Genomic DNA, 14,202 nt, shown 5'->3' with positions numbered 1-14,202 from the left:
AAACAAGGGTCAAGAAACAAATGCCATGTCCAAACAAATTCAGACCTGACAATGTTCAAAGGAAAAAAAATGACTCAAATGTAAAAACAGATGCAAGGAACAAAGTAAGAAACAAACAAGGGGTCAAAAAACTACTGTCAAACTATCCAAAGAACTAACCAGAATAAAAAAAAAACAACAAACCTGGGTGGCAGTGTGAATGCAATAAAAAAAAAGGACATTCAAAAACAAGTGGGCTGCAACAACTAACAAAATGTCCAAAACCACAAAAACGAAACCAAAACAAAATCAGAGGTAGCAATGACAATGGGAATGACATTATTAAAGTGTGTGGCGATTGGGCACACCTATGCCCGGTTCCAAACCCTGTTGGCACCCTCTGGGGGAAGGTGGCATACCAGACCCCAACATATAACATAGAAAAAAATCATTTTATTGTCTTACTTTAACTTATTAATGAAGCATAAATTGAAATAATTCACTGCAAAGGCAAAATAAAAATACTGGTTGGCTCGACTTAATTTTAGCATGATGCTACTATCACTAAATATATTTTTGGGGCTGAGACATGCACCATACCGGAATCCTTGGTATCACTATCCCCCTCTGCAATGAAGCAAGAGAATTGTTTGCATCATTCTGCATCTGTCCAGCATATTCATACGTTACATAGTAAATGCATTAATAATATTCATAATATAATTAAAAATTGTGATTTTGAAATATCCCAAATAGTGAAGTTAAATGAGAAAGAACATTAACACTGAATAAATATAACCGTTTAAGTTATTTGTAATTTTGTTCTTCCATGATGACAGGTGAGGCACAGTCTCACCTGCCTCCCTTGAGTGCATGTCACTGCCTTCTAGGTAAATAAATTATCTATCCAGAAAATGTTCCATCTTGTTTTCCCTTACGTTTTACCCTTGGACTATTACATCTTCATGGATTAGTGGAAGGTGTGAGGGCGTAAAAATATGGCGGCAAGGCTCACCGGCTTAGATATGGATTGGCTACCAATCAAAGGACAAACAAAGGCTGATGAAGTGAGCACGGAAGCTTAATAGATGCAGATACTTGGGAAGCGGGTCAGGACGGGTCACCGATTGCTTTAAGAAGGGTGAGTAATAATACGAATAATCATTTGCTTCATCATGTTGAAACGCTGAAAGGTGAACTGTGGAGGAGCCCGGTCAGCCCGATTGACACTTTGAAATCAAACTCCGATGACCTTGTTACCTCCGTCAAGGAAGTTTGTCTTCCAGGTTGAGGTACTTAATTAACTCATTATTTTACTACTATGCTTGACTTAATAAACCTTAAAAGTGGAGTGCAATTATTTAAGGTGTCTTTAAAAAGTTGAAAGTAGAATATTTTCTCTTTTAGGTATTTGCTAACAATGCCTAACGTAGTTCAAAGAGCCTCTGTAGTTGTTTTTTTTTCACCTTGTCTATCTGATTTTATCTTGCTTTTAGCACAGCTGTTCTGGGACTCGCAACTCATTAGGAAGCAGGAAGTGGGGGTGTGTCAAGAGTGGTTTTATGCTCATCCCTGAGTTTTTTTGTTAGTGTAGCCTAAAAATGGCAAAAGAGAGGAAAAGTTTTTAAGTACACTCCAACCACCAACCCAAACTCCAAAAGGATGAAGAAAGAAGAGTTTGTTGGTACTTGAGGAATGCGATCATGATTTTAGCCAGGCGATGGCAGCAGAGAGTAGCAAAATTTTAAGTCTCAGACACCACCTCTAATAAATGGAAAGTAACATATTCAAGTAGGAAATTTGATTATAGTGGGAAATTTCTGGGTAGGTGTATAATAATATATGATTAGCTCCTTAGGGCAGCACGGCGGCGCAGTGGTTAGCGCGTGTGCGGCACAGTTCTAAGGTCTTGGGAACCTCCTGAGTGGGTTCAAATCCAGCTACCGGACTTCCTGTACGGAGTTTGTATGTTCTCCACGTGCTTGCGTGGGTTTCCTCCGGGCACTCCGGTTTCCTCCCACATTCCAAAGACATGCATTTCAGGTGGATTGGCCGGTCCAAATTGTCCCTAGGTGTGAATGAGTTGTCTGTCCCTGTGTGCCCTGTGATTGGCTGGCAACCAGTTCAGGGTGTCCCCTGCCCACTGCCCGGAGATTGCTGGGATGGGTTCCAGCACCCTCGCGACCCTACTGAGGATAAGCGGTGCAGCTAATGAGATGAGATGAGATTAGCTCCTTAATTTTCTATGATAAATTAATGTAATTCAAATGTGATAAATTTTTTGGAAGGTCCTTCGTTTGCAGCATAGTGTGACATTTTTACAAAAGAACTTTGCTTGCACATTTTTTTAAAACCTTTATTCAGGAAATAACTGAAGTCAAAATGAGCCTCAAAGATCTTAATTGCGGGAAGGAGACAAGTTTAAAGTGGTATATTTGTTGATTAAATAAATTTTATCAAATCATCACAATGAGAAACAAAATGCGCTGAAAAATCAAAATATTTTGCCATTATTAACTCAACTTTATCTTTATTGTCAATATCCAGAGTATTTATATATTTAAAACATATTTTTTCAATAGAGTCAATTATTGTTATTTACATTTAACTGATTTAATTTCAATGATATCATGCATTAGTTATTTAAGCCACATTAGGTTCTTTTTCAATGGGATTAATCAACTCTTGGTTATAGACGATGCCAGGTTTGTGTCTGTGGAGGCACAGTTCAATTTACAATAAAATGTAAGCTACATCTTATTCATCATCTGATTTGCAGAGCAAGAAAGCAACATATGAACAGTAGCATAGGAAAATCATTTTGTGGTCTTACCCTCACTTATAAATTAAATTCAATTAAAAAGCACCAAGAGATAGGTAATCCTCCGTTATGAAAAATAGAAAAATAAAATGAATGTTTTGACCTGCTAATAATATCACTAATTCTGTTGTTAGGTGTGCTCAAAATCAGAATCCTTGGTCTCATTATCGCCCTCTGCCATCAGGCAAGATAACTGGGTGACTCACTCTGCAACTACAGACACTCAGCACTTTAATATTTGACATACTAATTGTATTAATAATATCTCATCTCATCAGCTGCACCGCTTATCCTCAGTAGGGTCGCGGGGGTGCTGGAGCCCATCCCAGAAATCATCGGGCAGTGGGCAGGGGACACCCTGAACTGGTTGCCAGCCAATCGCAGGGCACATGGGGACAGACAACTCACTCGCTCAGTCACACCTAGGGACAATTTGGACCAGCCAATTCACCTGAAAATGCATGATTTTGGAATGTGGGAGGAAACCGGAGTGCCCCGAGGAAACCCACGCAAGCATGGGGAGAACATACAAACTCTGCACAGTAAGGTCGGGAGCTGGATTTGAACCCACGCAGGAGGTTCCCACGACCTCAGAACTGTGCCGCACACGCGCTAACCACTGCGCCGCCGTGCTGTATTAATAATATATTATTCATAATATGTGAAAAAGTCAGTGATTTTAAATCGGAAAATTAAAAAATTCTGAAGTTAAATGAGAAGCAACTTTAACACTGAATAAATATATCCGTATACTGTTTTGATCTTTATATTTCCATGATGACAGGTGAGGCACAGCTTCCCCTGCCTCACCTGATTGCATGTCACTGGACTAAGCAGTTTGCGGAGACCTGCAGGGTTGGGAACGTAGAGGTAAAGGAAACAAGTGAAGCAGTATTTCGCTGTTATGTTGCAAACTAATGAAATAAACTACCACCATCAGTGAATCACCACTCAATTCGTCAAATTATATAGCAAAACCTTTTAAATCAGGGTTGAAAACTATTACTTAGAGATATTTTGGTAGCAGTATGTTTTTGTAAATTCTGAAATTCTTAAACAGTTCTGGACTAAGCTTAATAGTGTATATGTCTGGTGCTTTTCCATTTTTGCCCTTAAATGTAGCCACTTTCTCTTATTCCAATACAGTTTACTACTCATTTAATTCAGTTGATCGTATTGGCCGTGCTGAATTGAGGCTCCCATATATTTCACACTTCACCGTTCGGATCAATCTCCAGTTTTCTCCTCATCAGGAGCTTGAAAGTCGGCTGGATGTCAGTCATCAATACCTTGTCGTTTTTTCTCATTGCCGCGATCGATATTGTTACTGTTCTCCCTGATTGTTGTGGTCGGCGGTGTTATCGGTTCCCTTCCTTGTGTAATCGATACAAGTGTGACCCTTGACTTTTTCTTCACCTGGTTCGAGCGCGTCAGCATCTTGGCCATCTTGCTCAACTGCGTGACTTTGGGGATGTTCCAGCCCTGCGATGACACACACTTCCTTTTGCAGGTAACAGGCACACACAGACACAAGAAGATGAGCTTGGTGAGGATGTCTTTCTAGTGTGAGCCCACAAAAAGCTTTAAAGAAGCAGTGTGTATTATTTAGAACTTATCAGTGGGGGAAAAAATCCCTTAAAAACAATATTGAATTAAATGTGAGGAAAAATAGATGAGCGCAATCATCACTTTCTTAGATAGATCTCTGAATCAAGGATTGGAAAACGGGGAAGTGTCCCCCCTTTCTCTTTTACAGCCGCTAAACAACAGCTCTTTATGGAGTTTTGTTAAAACATCAAATAAATTATGAAAATAAAAGGTTACACCCACAGTTATTAATGAAACAGAGAAGGTATTGCAGACAATTGCGCATCGGCTCTATTAAAATGAATAGTATACATGGAACATACTATGTGAGTCACCGATTCAATGTTATAATACTTGCCTCCTGAGCGGGAGGCCTGGGTTTGATAAATGATAAATGATTGCTTATTTATCTTGAAGTCAAGTCATGTTTATTGGTATAGCCCTTCATCACAAAGAGTCTTAAAGGGCTGCACAGATCAAATATTATTGCAAACTACAGATGATAAATAGAAAATTAGCTAAAGAACTGTGAGCTGCTTTTTCTAATTTCATTGATCCTTCTTAAAGAACAAACTTCTCTCTCTTTGATAAAGGAACCGATGAATGAGGGTTAGACCTTTATACAATCCTTGTCAAAGACTTCATGAATTAGAATTAGAATTATATTTATTGTCATTGACCTTAAAGTTGTGAAACATTGTATGCAACGAGATTAGACATGGCGCTCCAGGGTAAAACATGTAATATAAAGACTTTGAATGGAAAAAATGAAACACTGTCAGGATTATTAGGCAATAAAGCTGCTAGTCAAGTCAAGTCAAATCATGTTTATTTGTATAGCCCCTAAACACAAGGAGTGTCAAAGGGCTGCACACACCACCGACTATAGCAAACAACAGACTATTATTACACTATCCCCCTGATCTAAAACCTACACGAGGGCAAGGAAAAACTCAAAATCCTCAACATAAGGTAAATGAAAAAACCTTGAGAAGGGACTGCACATGGGGTAATTTCCAGGATGACCAGGCTGCAATGGATGATGCAATAACAAATAATACATAGATATTGTCAACATAAAATAAAGGTCATTCAAAAACTATAGATTAGATGTGTGTTTTAAGCCTAGATTCCACTGAGGTTGCAACATAATGCTTTGAAAAACTGGCTTAAGAATAATAATGCATGAAGAAGAAAAAGTTCATTGAAACAATAGTGCAATGAAAATAAGTGCAATAACATTAAACCTAATACACATTCAAAACAACAATACAACCTAATATATATTCATACCAGCTAGTTTACCTGCTCAGTACCCTAGATGGTAGTGTGCCCGCTTTGAGACTGGGAGGTCGCTGGTTCGCGCCTCGGCCGACTCATACCTAATTGGTAATATGGCGGCGCCCTCTGTTGGCTGCGGCTGCATCGGCTCGCTACAACGGGTCAGGTGTATCGACATTTCGTTCTCTGTACATTGTTACAAAGAATGACAATACAAAGGAAATTATTATTATTATTATTATTATTATTTTGCATCACTTTTTAGAACCTAAAAAAACAGTAATAATATACAGAATCATCAAAGCTCTAATAGCAATTCTCCAAGCATTCTTAAGTGGCATATTAATAATGCACATTATCTGATGGCAATATATTTATGACATGAAATACTTGTAAATGTCTGTTGCAATTATACAGGCAACCGAGTTTACAAAATGACAAAATAACCCATGAGTAAAATTTATGATGCAGGGTGATTGAATTAATGCAACATATCGAGAATGTCCATGGAAATACTATAAAATCCATTCATCTTTCACACGGTTGACAATAGGAGTGCCACATGTATCTGAGTGGTTATTCTTAGCCTGGTTGTTAGCCTAGTCTGCAGCAGGATAGCAGTAGAAAACAAATCACCATGGTAACCAAGCCGGGCTGAATTCCACCTGCTTTGATGCAACGGACTTGCGGCTAAATTCAGAAAAAATAACAAACATCCCAGTTTTGTGTGATACCCCCCAAGAGTAAACCTTAACAACAAAAACAATAAAAAGACAATAAGATTATTTACCAACAAAGTAAATTAACTCAGCCAGTCTAGTTTGAAAAAGCACCTTTAATACGATTTTTTTTCTTTTACCACAAAAACAGTAGTTCCATTTGACAAAACAGTAATCCCTTGCGACAACACAGTTCATCATTTACGGTCTTTTTGCTTCATGGGTTTTCATTTAGCATCATGTAGTCTGATTTTTGATTAGCTAAAATAAATAAAATAAATAAATGTTTACCGGTACAGTTTACAGTATTTCTTTTTTAAACGAATGATTAGACCTGCACAGAGTGTTTGATCTTGGATTTGTCAGGTCTATTACCTTAGATCTCTGAATAAAACACAAAATAAGAATGACACGCGACACTAATATTTTCTCAAAGAAGATGCTTAACAGTCAACGCCTGATTCACATTCTGACCAGAACTGGAACAGCTCCCTTATTTTATTGCAAACACCTGAGTCACGGGGTAGATTGGGGAGGAGAGTTTTACATAGCCAGAGGACACCATCGTAAAACAAGAAACATCAAACAGACCAGAGGAAAAGTACATGACAATGCAGCAGCTTCTCTTCTCAAGCGAATGGTTGAGTGGTTCACAAGGTGATAAAACTCTTTGAAGCAAGAAAAACATTTTACTCAACTATAGGAACCCTATATAAGTAAGACGATTCTGATTCAAATTGTAACTCTAACATTTTAGTAAATTAAAAATGAATTTACTTACAATAATCCCATCAGATTTCAATGTATAACAGATGATTCAATTGAATAATAATTATAAAAAGTAAAGTATTCTACTTCACATATTTTGCCAATCACTGATACTTTTTGGAAAGTAACACCCAGGATAAACGAGGATTCACTGAATGACATTCATCGTAGGCATGAGTAGACAGAGGAGACTAGCCTAAAAATATAAATATTTGAAATGCCCACAGGTTAATATGATAAGCTTCCAGCAGCTCTTCAGAAATTTTCTTTTGTCTTATTGTCGTGAAAAAGATGAGTTCCGCTAAATCGAGATTTTTTTCAAAAGTTTAATAACTTGCTAAATACTTGTCAAAACGACTAATTATGTTTTGCAGTGGGACTTCATTAACAAGAGTCAGCTGCCTGATCTTAATCAGTTTCTACTAATCCCTTGCACTTGTGTGTGTTTTTGCAGGCACTAGACGACGGCATCTTCGTATTTTTCGCCGTGGAGATGCTGGTCAAGATGGTGGCCCTGGGAATCATCGGCCATAACGGTTACCTAGGAGACACATGGAACCGACTGGACTTCTTCATTGTCATCGTGGGGTGAGTTTTTGACACATGTGTACCAGCGTGCCGACACGAGCGCTGCTGACATTAAATACCAGCCAAAATTGTGCGCTTCAGTGTGTGTGTGGAGCATAGACACTTGTTTAATGCCAGTGAAATGTCAAGCGTGTGTGTGTGTCAGAGCGTTGGAGAATGGCAACAGAATCACTATGTCCTGGGAGGCCCCCGAGATTCCCAGTTAAAAGCCACTGTAGGATTCCAGAGACTGGACAGCACGTTCCATCCTATTCCCGCTGGACCAAGCAGGTCAGCGCTCTCTTTGCTCTTTCCTGCAGGATGTTGGAGTACTCGCTGGATGGACACAACGTGAGCTTGTCTGCCATTCGAACCGTACGCGTCTTGCGTCCCTTGAGAGCCATCAACAGGGTTCCAAGTGAGTGCTTCATTTTTTCTTGTCTTTGAAAATGGATCTAGTGTTTGAAATTATTAGGGAGCAGCATTAGTGGTTAACTTCCATCCGTCCATCCATTATGTGCACTGCTTATCCTCAGCAGGGTTGCAAGGGGTGTTGGAACCCCTTGCAATTGTCCTCGGGCAGTGGGCAGGGGACATCTTGAACTGGTTGCCAGCCAGTCGCACACCACACGGTAGGGGTGGGCGGTTGTACTCGTTTCTCTCTGCCTAGCGCCGTCTGCACAGAAAGTAACCTCGTCAGTATCCTCGTTTGCTGCATATATAGTCGGCCATGGCAATTTTTGACAGTCTCTACAGAGACTAATATTATCTGTAATAGTAACCTTCTATATTATTAATCAAATTCGCCCATTATTGTTGAGCATTGCTTAGTAAGGGTTCGTACTCATCCCACGTCAGACATTTTGTGTCATTTGTCACGGGGGCGTCGGGTTCGGTCTGAAACAAGATACAGGGACAATATAAATTAGTTTTACCTGGTTATATCAGTATCAGAAATTATTTTCCCCCCATTTTATTAACACTCCACTTATTGAAACATGAATATTTTGTTTGTTTGTTTGTTTGTACATGATTCAATTGTTTGTTTGTTTGTACATGATTCAAATTGAATCTTTTCTTCCGGCGCCGTCACGAATGGCAGCCACTCCAGCAGCTCCCGTGTTATTTTCGATTGTTCTCGATTGTTCTCAGCTCAGGGATGCTGCTGGAAATGTGAATTTCCCTTCGGGGATGAACAAAGTATCTATCTATCTATCTATCTATCTATCTATCTAGTGTGACCTTTTTACAAAAGAACTTTGCTTGCACGTTCTTTTAAAACATTTATTCATGAAATAAATGAGGTCAAAATAAGCCTCAAATATCTTAATTGCGGGAGGGATACAAGTTTAAAGTGGTATATTTGTTGATTTGATCAATTTTATCAAATCATTACAATGAGAAAAAAATGCGCTGAAAAATCAAAATATTTTGCCATTATTAACTCAACTTTATCTTTATTGTCAAATATGTTCTACACACAACATACAGCACACATCAAATTTCTTTTTCTACTCCGGGTGCGAACATGCATGAGATAAGGCACATTAAAAATAATTTCTATTTGGGTTCTGGAACTGAATAAATTGGATTAAAAACACTGCTTAAGAAACAATGACTGAGTTTCTGCATGTTTTTGTGGCAATCACTTTGGGAGGTGAACTTTGATACGCTTTTTTAATGTAACAAGCAAGAAGATAAAAACATAGCAGATTGGAATTGGCTGCTTGGGGTGGTCCAGAGCTGCACTACCCAATTTTGCGGCCTGGGAGCTTGAGGGAGACCCCACGAGAGCATACCACACAAAAGCAGATGTTTAACGATTTTGTTGGTATTTAGAGAATGCCCTGACAGGAAACCTAGCTAAACACACTCGCAGAGGCCTGATGTGTAAATTTTCTTGAAAATCAGTTGACATACACACACACACATCAGGAGTTATGAAGTAGTTTATATTTAGAAAATATTAAATTAGATTAGATTTGAATTGAACATGTTTTGCGTCCGCTGTGGGCCATCAACAGGGTTCTTACCGAGTGCTTCGTTTCGACTTTGGCAGTGGAAATAGTTTGTGTAATGTTAAGGAGCAGCACTTGAATTGTTCACAGTACTTCAAAACTAAAATCCTCCATAATTTGATGTGGACCATCTGTGTGGTGTATGCAGTTGACATTTGAATGCTATTGGACACGATCAATTTCATTACTTTTTTCAGCTGGAATCAGCTGAATTGAAATAAGAACCTTGCTTGAAAAAAGTAATGACTACATTTTTGTGGCAATCACTATGGGGGGTGAATTTTGTTATGCTTTTTTTTTTATGTTTTTGATGATTGGTCTGCATGGCACTGGCAAGCCAAATGGAGACCTTCCCTGAAAAATAGTTAACAGTATGGATGACAAATCCTGCTCTATGTATAAATGTTTCCATAAATATGAGTGAATCAACACATGAATAAATCATGTTAGCGTAAATATCTGCCATAAAAACCAATTTGTTGATTTATGTACAGGGTTGGGTTGAGCTACTTTAACTTGATTACTTTCAATTACTTTTGGATTACTCCAATACCAAATATGCTAATAAAAGACAAAAGAAACTAAATATGAATAAAATTACTAAATTTAGTACAGGCTTGGGGAGTAACAGAATACATGGAACGGCAAAAGTGATGTTGGCGAGCTGTTTGGATTTATTTTCATTTTGTTTCTGTCGCATTTTATGTTAGTTTTGCCGGAGATCAAAGAGATCAAAGCCAGGAGAGAAAGCTTACCACGTGTTGTGAGTCATAATTGTATTCATATTTAGTTTCTTGTCTTTTATTAGCATATTTGGCATTGGAGTAATCCAAAAGTAATTGAAAGTAATCAAGTTAAAGTAACCCTACCCAACCCTGTTTATGTATGCATTTTTTCATTAATTTTGTAATTTTTTTCCCCAGTATTTATTTTCTCATGTACATAGATCCCTCGGTCTTCGCAATTAATGGGGACCAGAACCACACGCGAAAAGTGAAAATCCACAAAGTAACATGCACCTTCATAAAAGCCCCCAAAGGTTAAACTTACTTCCAGATGACATCATTACCAACTGAGAGTATACTTCTGTAACAAAATACCCATTATAGATCTACAAACATTAACACACAACATATATTTGTAGCTGCATGAATGTTGTCATAAAAAATTAGAATAAAATTGGAAGGCTTCTTCTGTCAGTATTAGAAAGTGATTTAGAGAGCAGCTGGCTAGCTGTGCACTAGCATCAGGTGCCCCCGACTTGAGCAAAGTCTCTGCGATGATTAAAATACAAGTGACCCGAATGTAGCTGTTTCCCATGAGTTCTAACCTCCGGTCATCCATTTAATCGGTAATGGACCGTTGGTGAGATACAGGGTCCGCAGAGGTGGCTTCAAAGAGTTGTTAGTCTAACCGTTAGCAGTAGGCTGAACAAGCAGCACCGCTCTTGCCTTTGGAACCATCTAATAATCCTGCGAAGCACCTGCTGGTTCACAATTTTGTTGCGTTCTTAAAACTTTCCTTAGCGTCCGATTCAATTGATTAATTCATTTTCAATGTAACGAGCCACCAGTTTGTTCACAGAGGCAGCGACCGCTGTCTTGTTGACTGACAGGGTGGTGTAAGCCATCAGAGTCGTATCCAGTCACACCTACTCAACATAGTAGCCCTCCCTAATGTGTCCCCGAGGTGTGCAGTCTAACAGAACACAATGCAAGATGCAATGATATCAATGACATTGAAGACAAAAACAATTCAATTAAAAAAACGTATGGGAGCGAACCAGCGATAACAGACGCGTGAAGTAGCGAGGGGTCTTTGTATACCTTGTGTAGTAAAGCACTTGTGCGTATATACTGTATGTATTTCCAATCTTATCCACCGTATTTTGTCCTATATGAGTAGCATTGAATTGTGAGATGCACGTTAAACTTTCTGGCCAAATTGAGGTTTTTAGACCAGCCTTATAATCCAGAAAATACGAAGAATTACCGTAAATTCCGGACTATAGAGCGCACCTGATTATAAGCCGCACCCACCACATTTTAAGAGGATAACCGCTTTTGTACTTACACAAGCTGCACCTGCATATAAGCCGCATGCGGCCACATTAAAACATGTTACACAATCACGAAATTAACCCAAACCCGACTTTGAGTCCCGCAATTGTAACTGGGGGGGAGGGATTTTTAAGGGTTATTGTTCTACCTTCTTTATTCATTATCCATTATCTGTTATCGGTCAGTTCATAATACGCCACAAAGCCTAGGAGCCGGGACACTTACTCTCAGCCAAAAGGCCAAGCTAAGGTCCTAGCCCTAAAGCCTTGCTGCGATCATTGCGAATGATCATGCTCCCGACGTGTCGTTATGATCATGCTCCCGACGTGTCGTTATGATTCTCAGAATCGTCAAAAACTATAGAAAAGATCCCTAAGAGCAATTGTAACTGAATATGAAGCACACAGTCCAAAAACAACTGCCGGCAAATTGATCGCAGAATGATACCGGTACTTAATATATGACGCAGACCTGCAGAGCCCGGGTCCCGTTGAAAATAATCCAAGGGGAAAAAAAAAGTATATTTCCAAAGGTAAGGGTGGAAAAAATATATATTCACTATTGTCCGCTGCATCCACAAACACGTCTCACCTTTACTCCACTTCCCATCAGCCCCCGTTGTATTCGTCCCTTCTTTTTGATTCGCCCGTGGAAAACATATCAGAATAAGTCTCTAAAATAAATACATTACAAAAATATACAGTTACAAATACATATTATACATGGTTACACATATTTACAAAGAAAGACGGTACACCGAGAGAGTTTTCAAAGTTTTAATAATAATATTATAACTTTAATCCCAAACCGTGTCTGTGAAGGGTAGCAAAACGCTACTAGGAACATGCTCGCAACACAAGGAAACGGGCCTGTTAAAAAAAAAATACGGTATTTGTAAAAATCATGGTAAACCGTGCTCATCTTCCTCCTTCTAACTGACGTCATTAAAGTCGTCTTCCCCAGTATGGGAAAGAGACTTTGTCATATAGACGTCGTCCTACGCTCCTTTATTAAAAAACAAGCTAGCAACACACTCGCATATATTTCACCGGTCTAAATCTTACCTTTTGTACTCGAGCGCCCCTGGCAGCTGTTGGAAAAAATACATAAATTGGCCGCATCACTGAATAAGCCGCAGGGTTGAACAATCGGGAAAAAAGTAGCGGCTTATAGTACGGAATTTACAGTATTAAAAATTTGAATTATGTGATAGCGAAAGATAATAATAAGAACAATTGTTTTTATTACTATCATTTTTTTCCCACTGAACTTTTCGAAGTGCACATTCCCAATCGATCACAGCCCAGCTTTTACTGGCAATCGGCTATTCATTGTGACATATCCTGCTGTGAAAATTGTGAGGAAACGTTGACATCGCACTTAATAACAGCCGAAAAACTTTGAAACAGAAAAAAGTTGTGTTTCTTTGTGTGATGACAGGCATGCGCATCCTGGTGACGCTCCTGCTGGACACGCTTCCCATGCTTGGCAACGTTTTGGCGCTGTGCTTCTTTGTCTTCTTCATTTTCGGAATTGTGGGCGTGCAACTGTGGGCAGGACTCCTGAGGAACCGTTGCTTCATGGGGGAGGACATCAAGATGTGAGTTACCGCGGCGACCGCCTCACAATTCACACATTGTCTCGGTGACGTCGCCGCGCGATCGATAAAGCCTCGAAATGTCTCCCCTTGGCTGTGCATCCTGATTAAACAGGTGCTAATCACCAATCAGGAGTATTGATTAGAAAACTGATAGGTTTTGTTTTTTTTCTCGAAAGATATAGTTAAATGTAATTCTAGTTCAATAGAATACAAGTTTTAATTTGAGATTTCGGTAAATGAGAGAAAAATTGTAATAAATGCTTATGTTATTTTTTATGTTATATATTGTCTCTTATTTTTATTCTCATTTTAAATTTTTATTTAAATAATGATTTTTTTATATTTCATTTGTATTACTTTTTTATGAGAGTATATTGTTAAAATTAATTCTAATTCAAAAGACTAAAAAAATAATAATTTGAAGTTTTGATATATGAGTTTATCTTAAAGTTTATTATCCTTTTTTTTATCGTTCATTTAATATTTCAATTCTTATTTTCATGACATTTCATTTTTATTCTTTTTAATTTTAAAATGTTTTGTTCCTTGTAATACTGACGTTTTCTTTCAAAATAAACTCCTTAAAACTCATAAAAATTAAGGCTTTTTTCCTTCAAATATCACAAACTAATATGGCAATTTTAGTTTGAAAACAATATTATTTTCCACAAAGTAAGACCTACGTGCTACGTCCATTGGTATCCAAACTAAGTCCCGGGCGACATTTTTCCACTACCAACAGCAGACGCTAAAACTAAGACTGTCACAAAAATGTAAAATGAGATAGATTTCTTTTTAAACT

The 14,202-nt window shown here is 38.4% G+C and overlaps 1 protein-coding gene across 1 annotated transcript in view; it reads left to right on the top strand.

Moving 5' to 3' along the window:
- The window catches only part of LOC148361447 (voltage-dependent T-type calcium channel subunit alpha-1H-like), a 161,558-nt gene that overhangs the window by 51,796 nt on the left and 95,560 nt on the right, over window positions 1-14,202 (top strand). Inside the window, exons 3-6 of the mRNA XM_088342125.1 lie at window positions 4,217-4,310; window positions 7,610-7,743; window positions 8,043-8,140; window positions 13,241-13,400. Of these exons, the coding sequence (XP_088198251.1) occupies window positions 4,217-4,310; window positions 7,610-7,743; window positions 8,043-8,140; window positions 13,241-13,400 (486 nt within the window). The remainder of the gene's footprint in view (window positions 1-4,216; window positions 4,311-7,609; window positions 7,744-8,042; window positions 8,141-13,240; window positions 13,401-14,202) is intronic.

Source organism: Urocampus carinirostris, chromosome 8, assembly GCF_059441175.1.
Source record: "Urocampus carinirostris isolate Australia breed hairy pipefish chromosome 8, RoL_Ucar_1.0, whole genome shotgun sequence".
In the NCBI taxonomy this organism is placed as follows: Eukaryota; Metazoa; Chordata; class Actinopteri; order Syngnathiformes; family Syngnathidae; genus Urocampus; species Urocampus carinirostris.
Note: the sequence above shows the minus strand (reverse complement) of the source record. Positions and strands in the feature narration are given on the sequence as shown.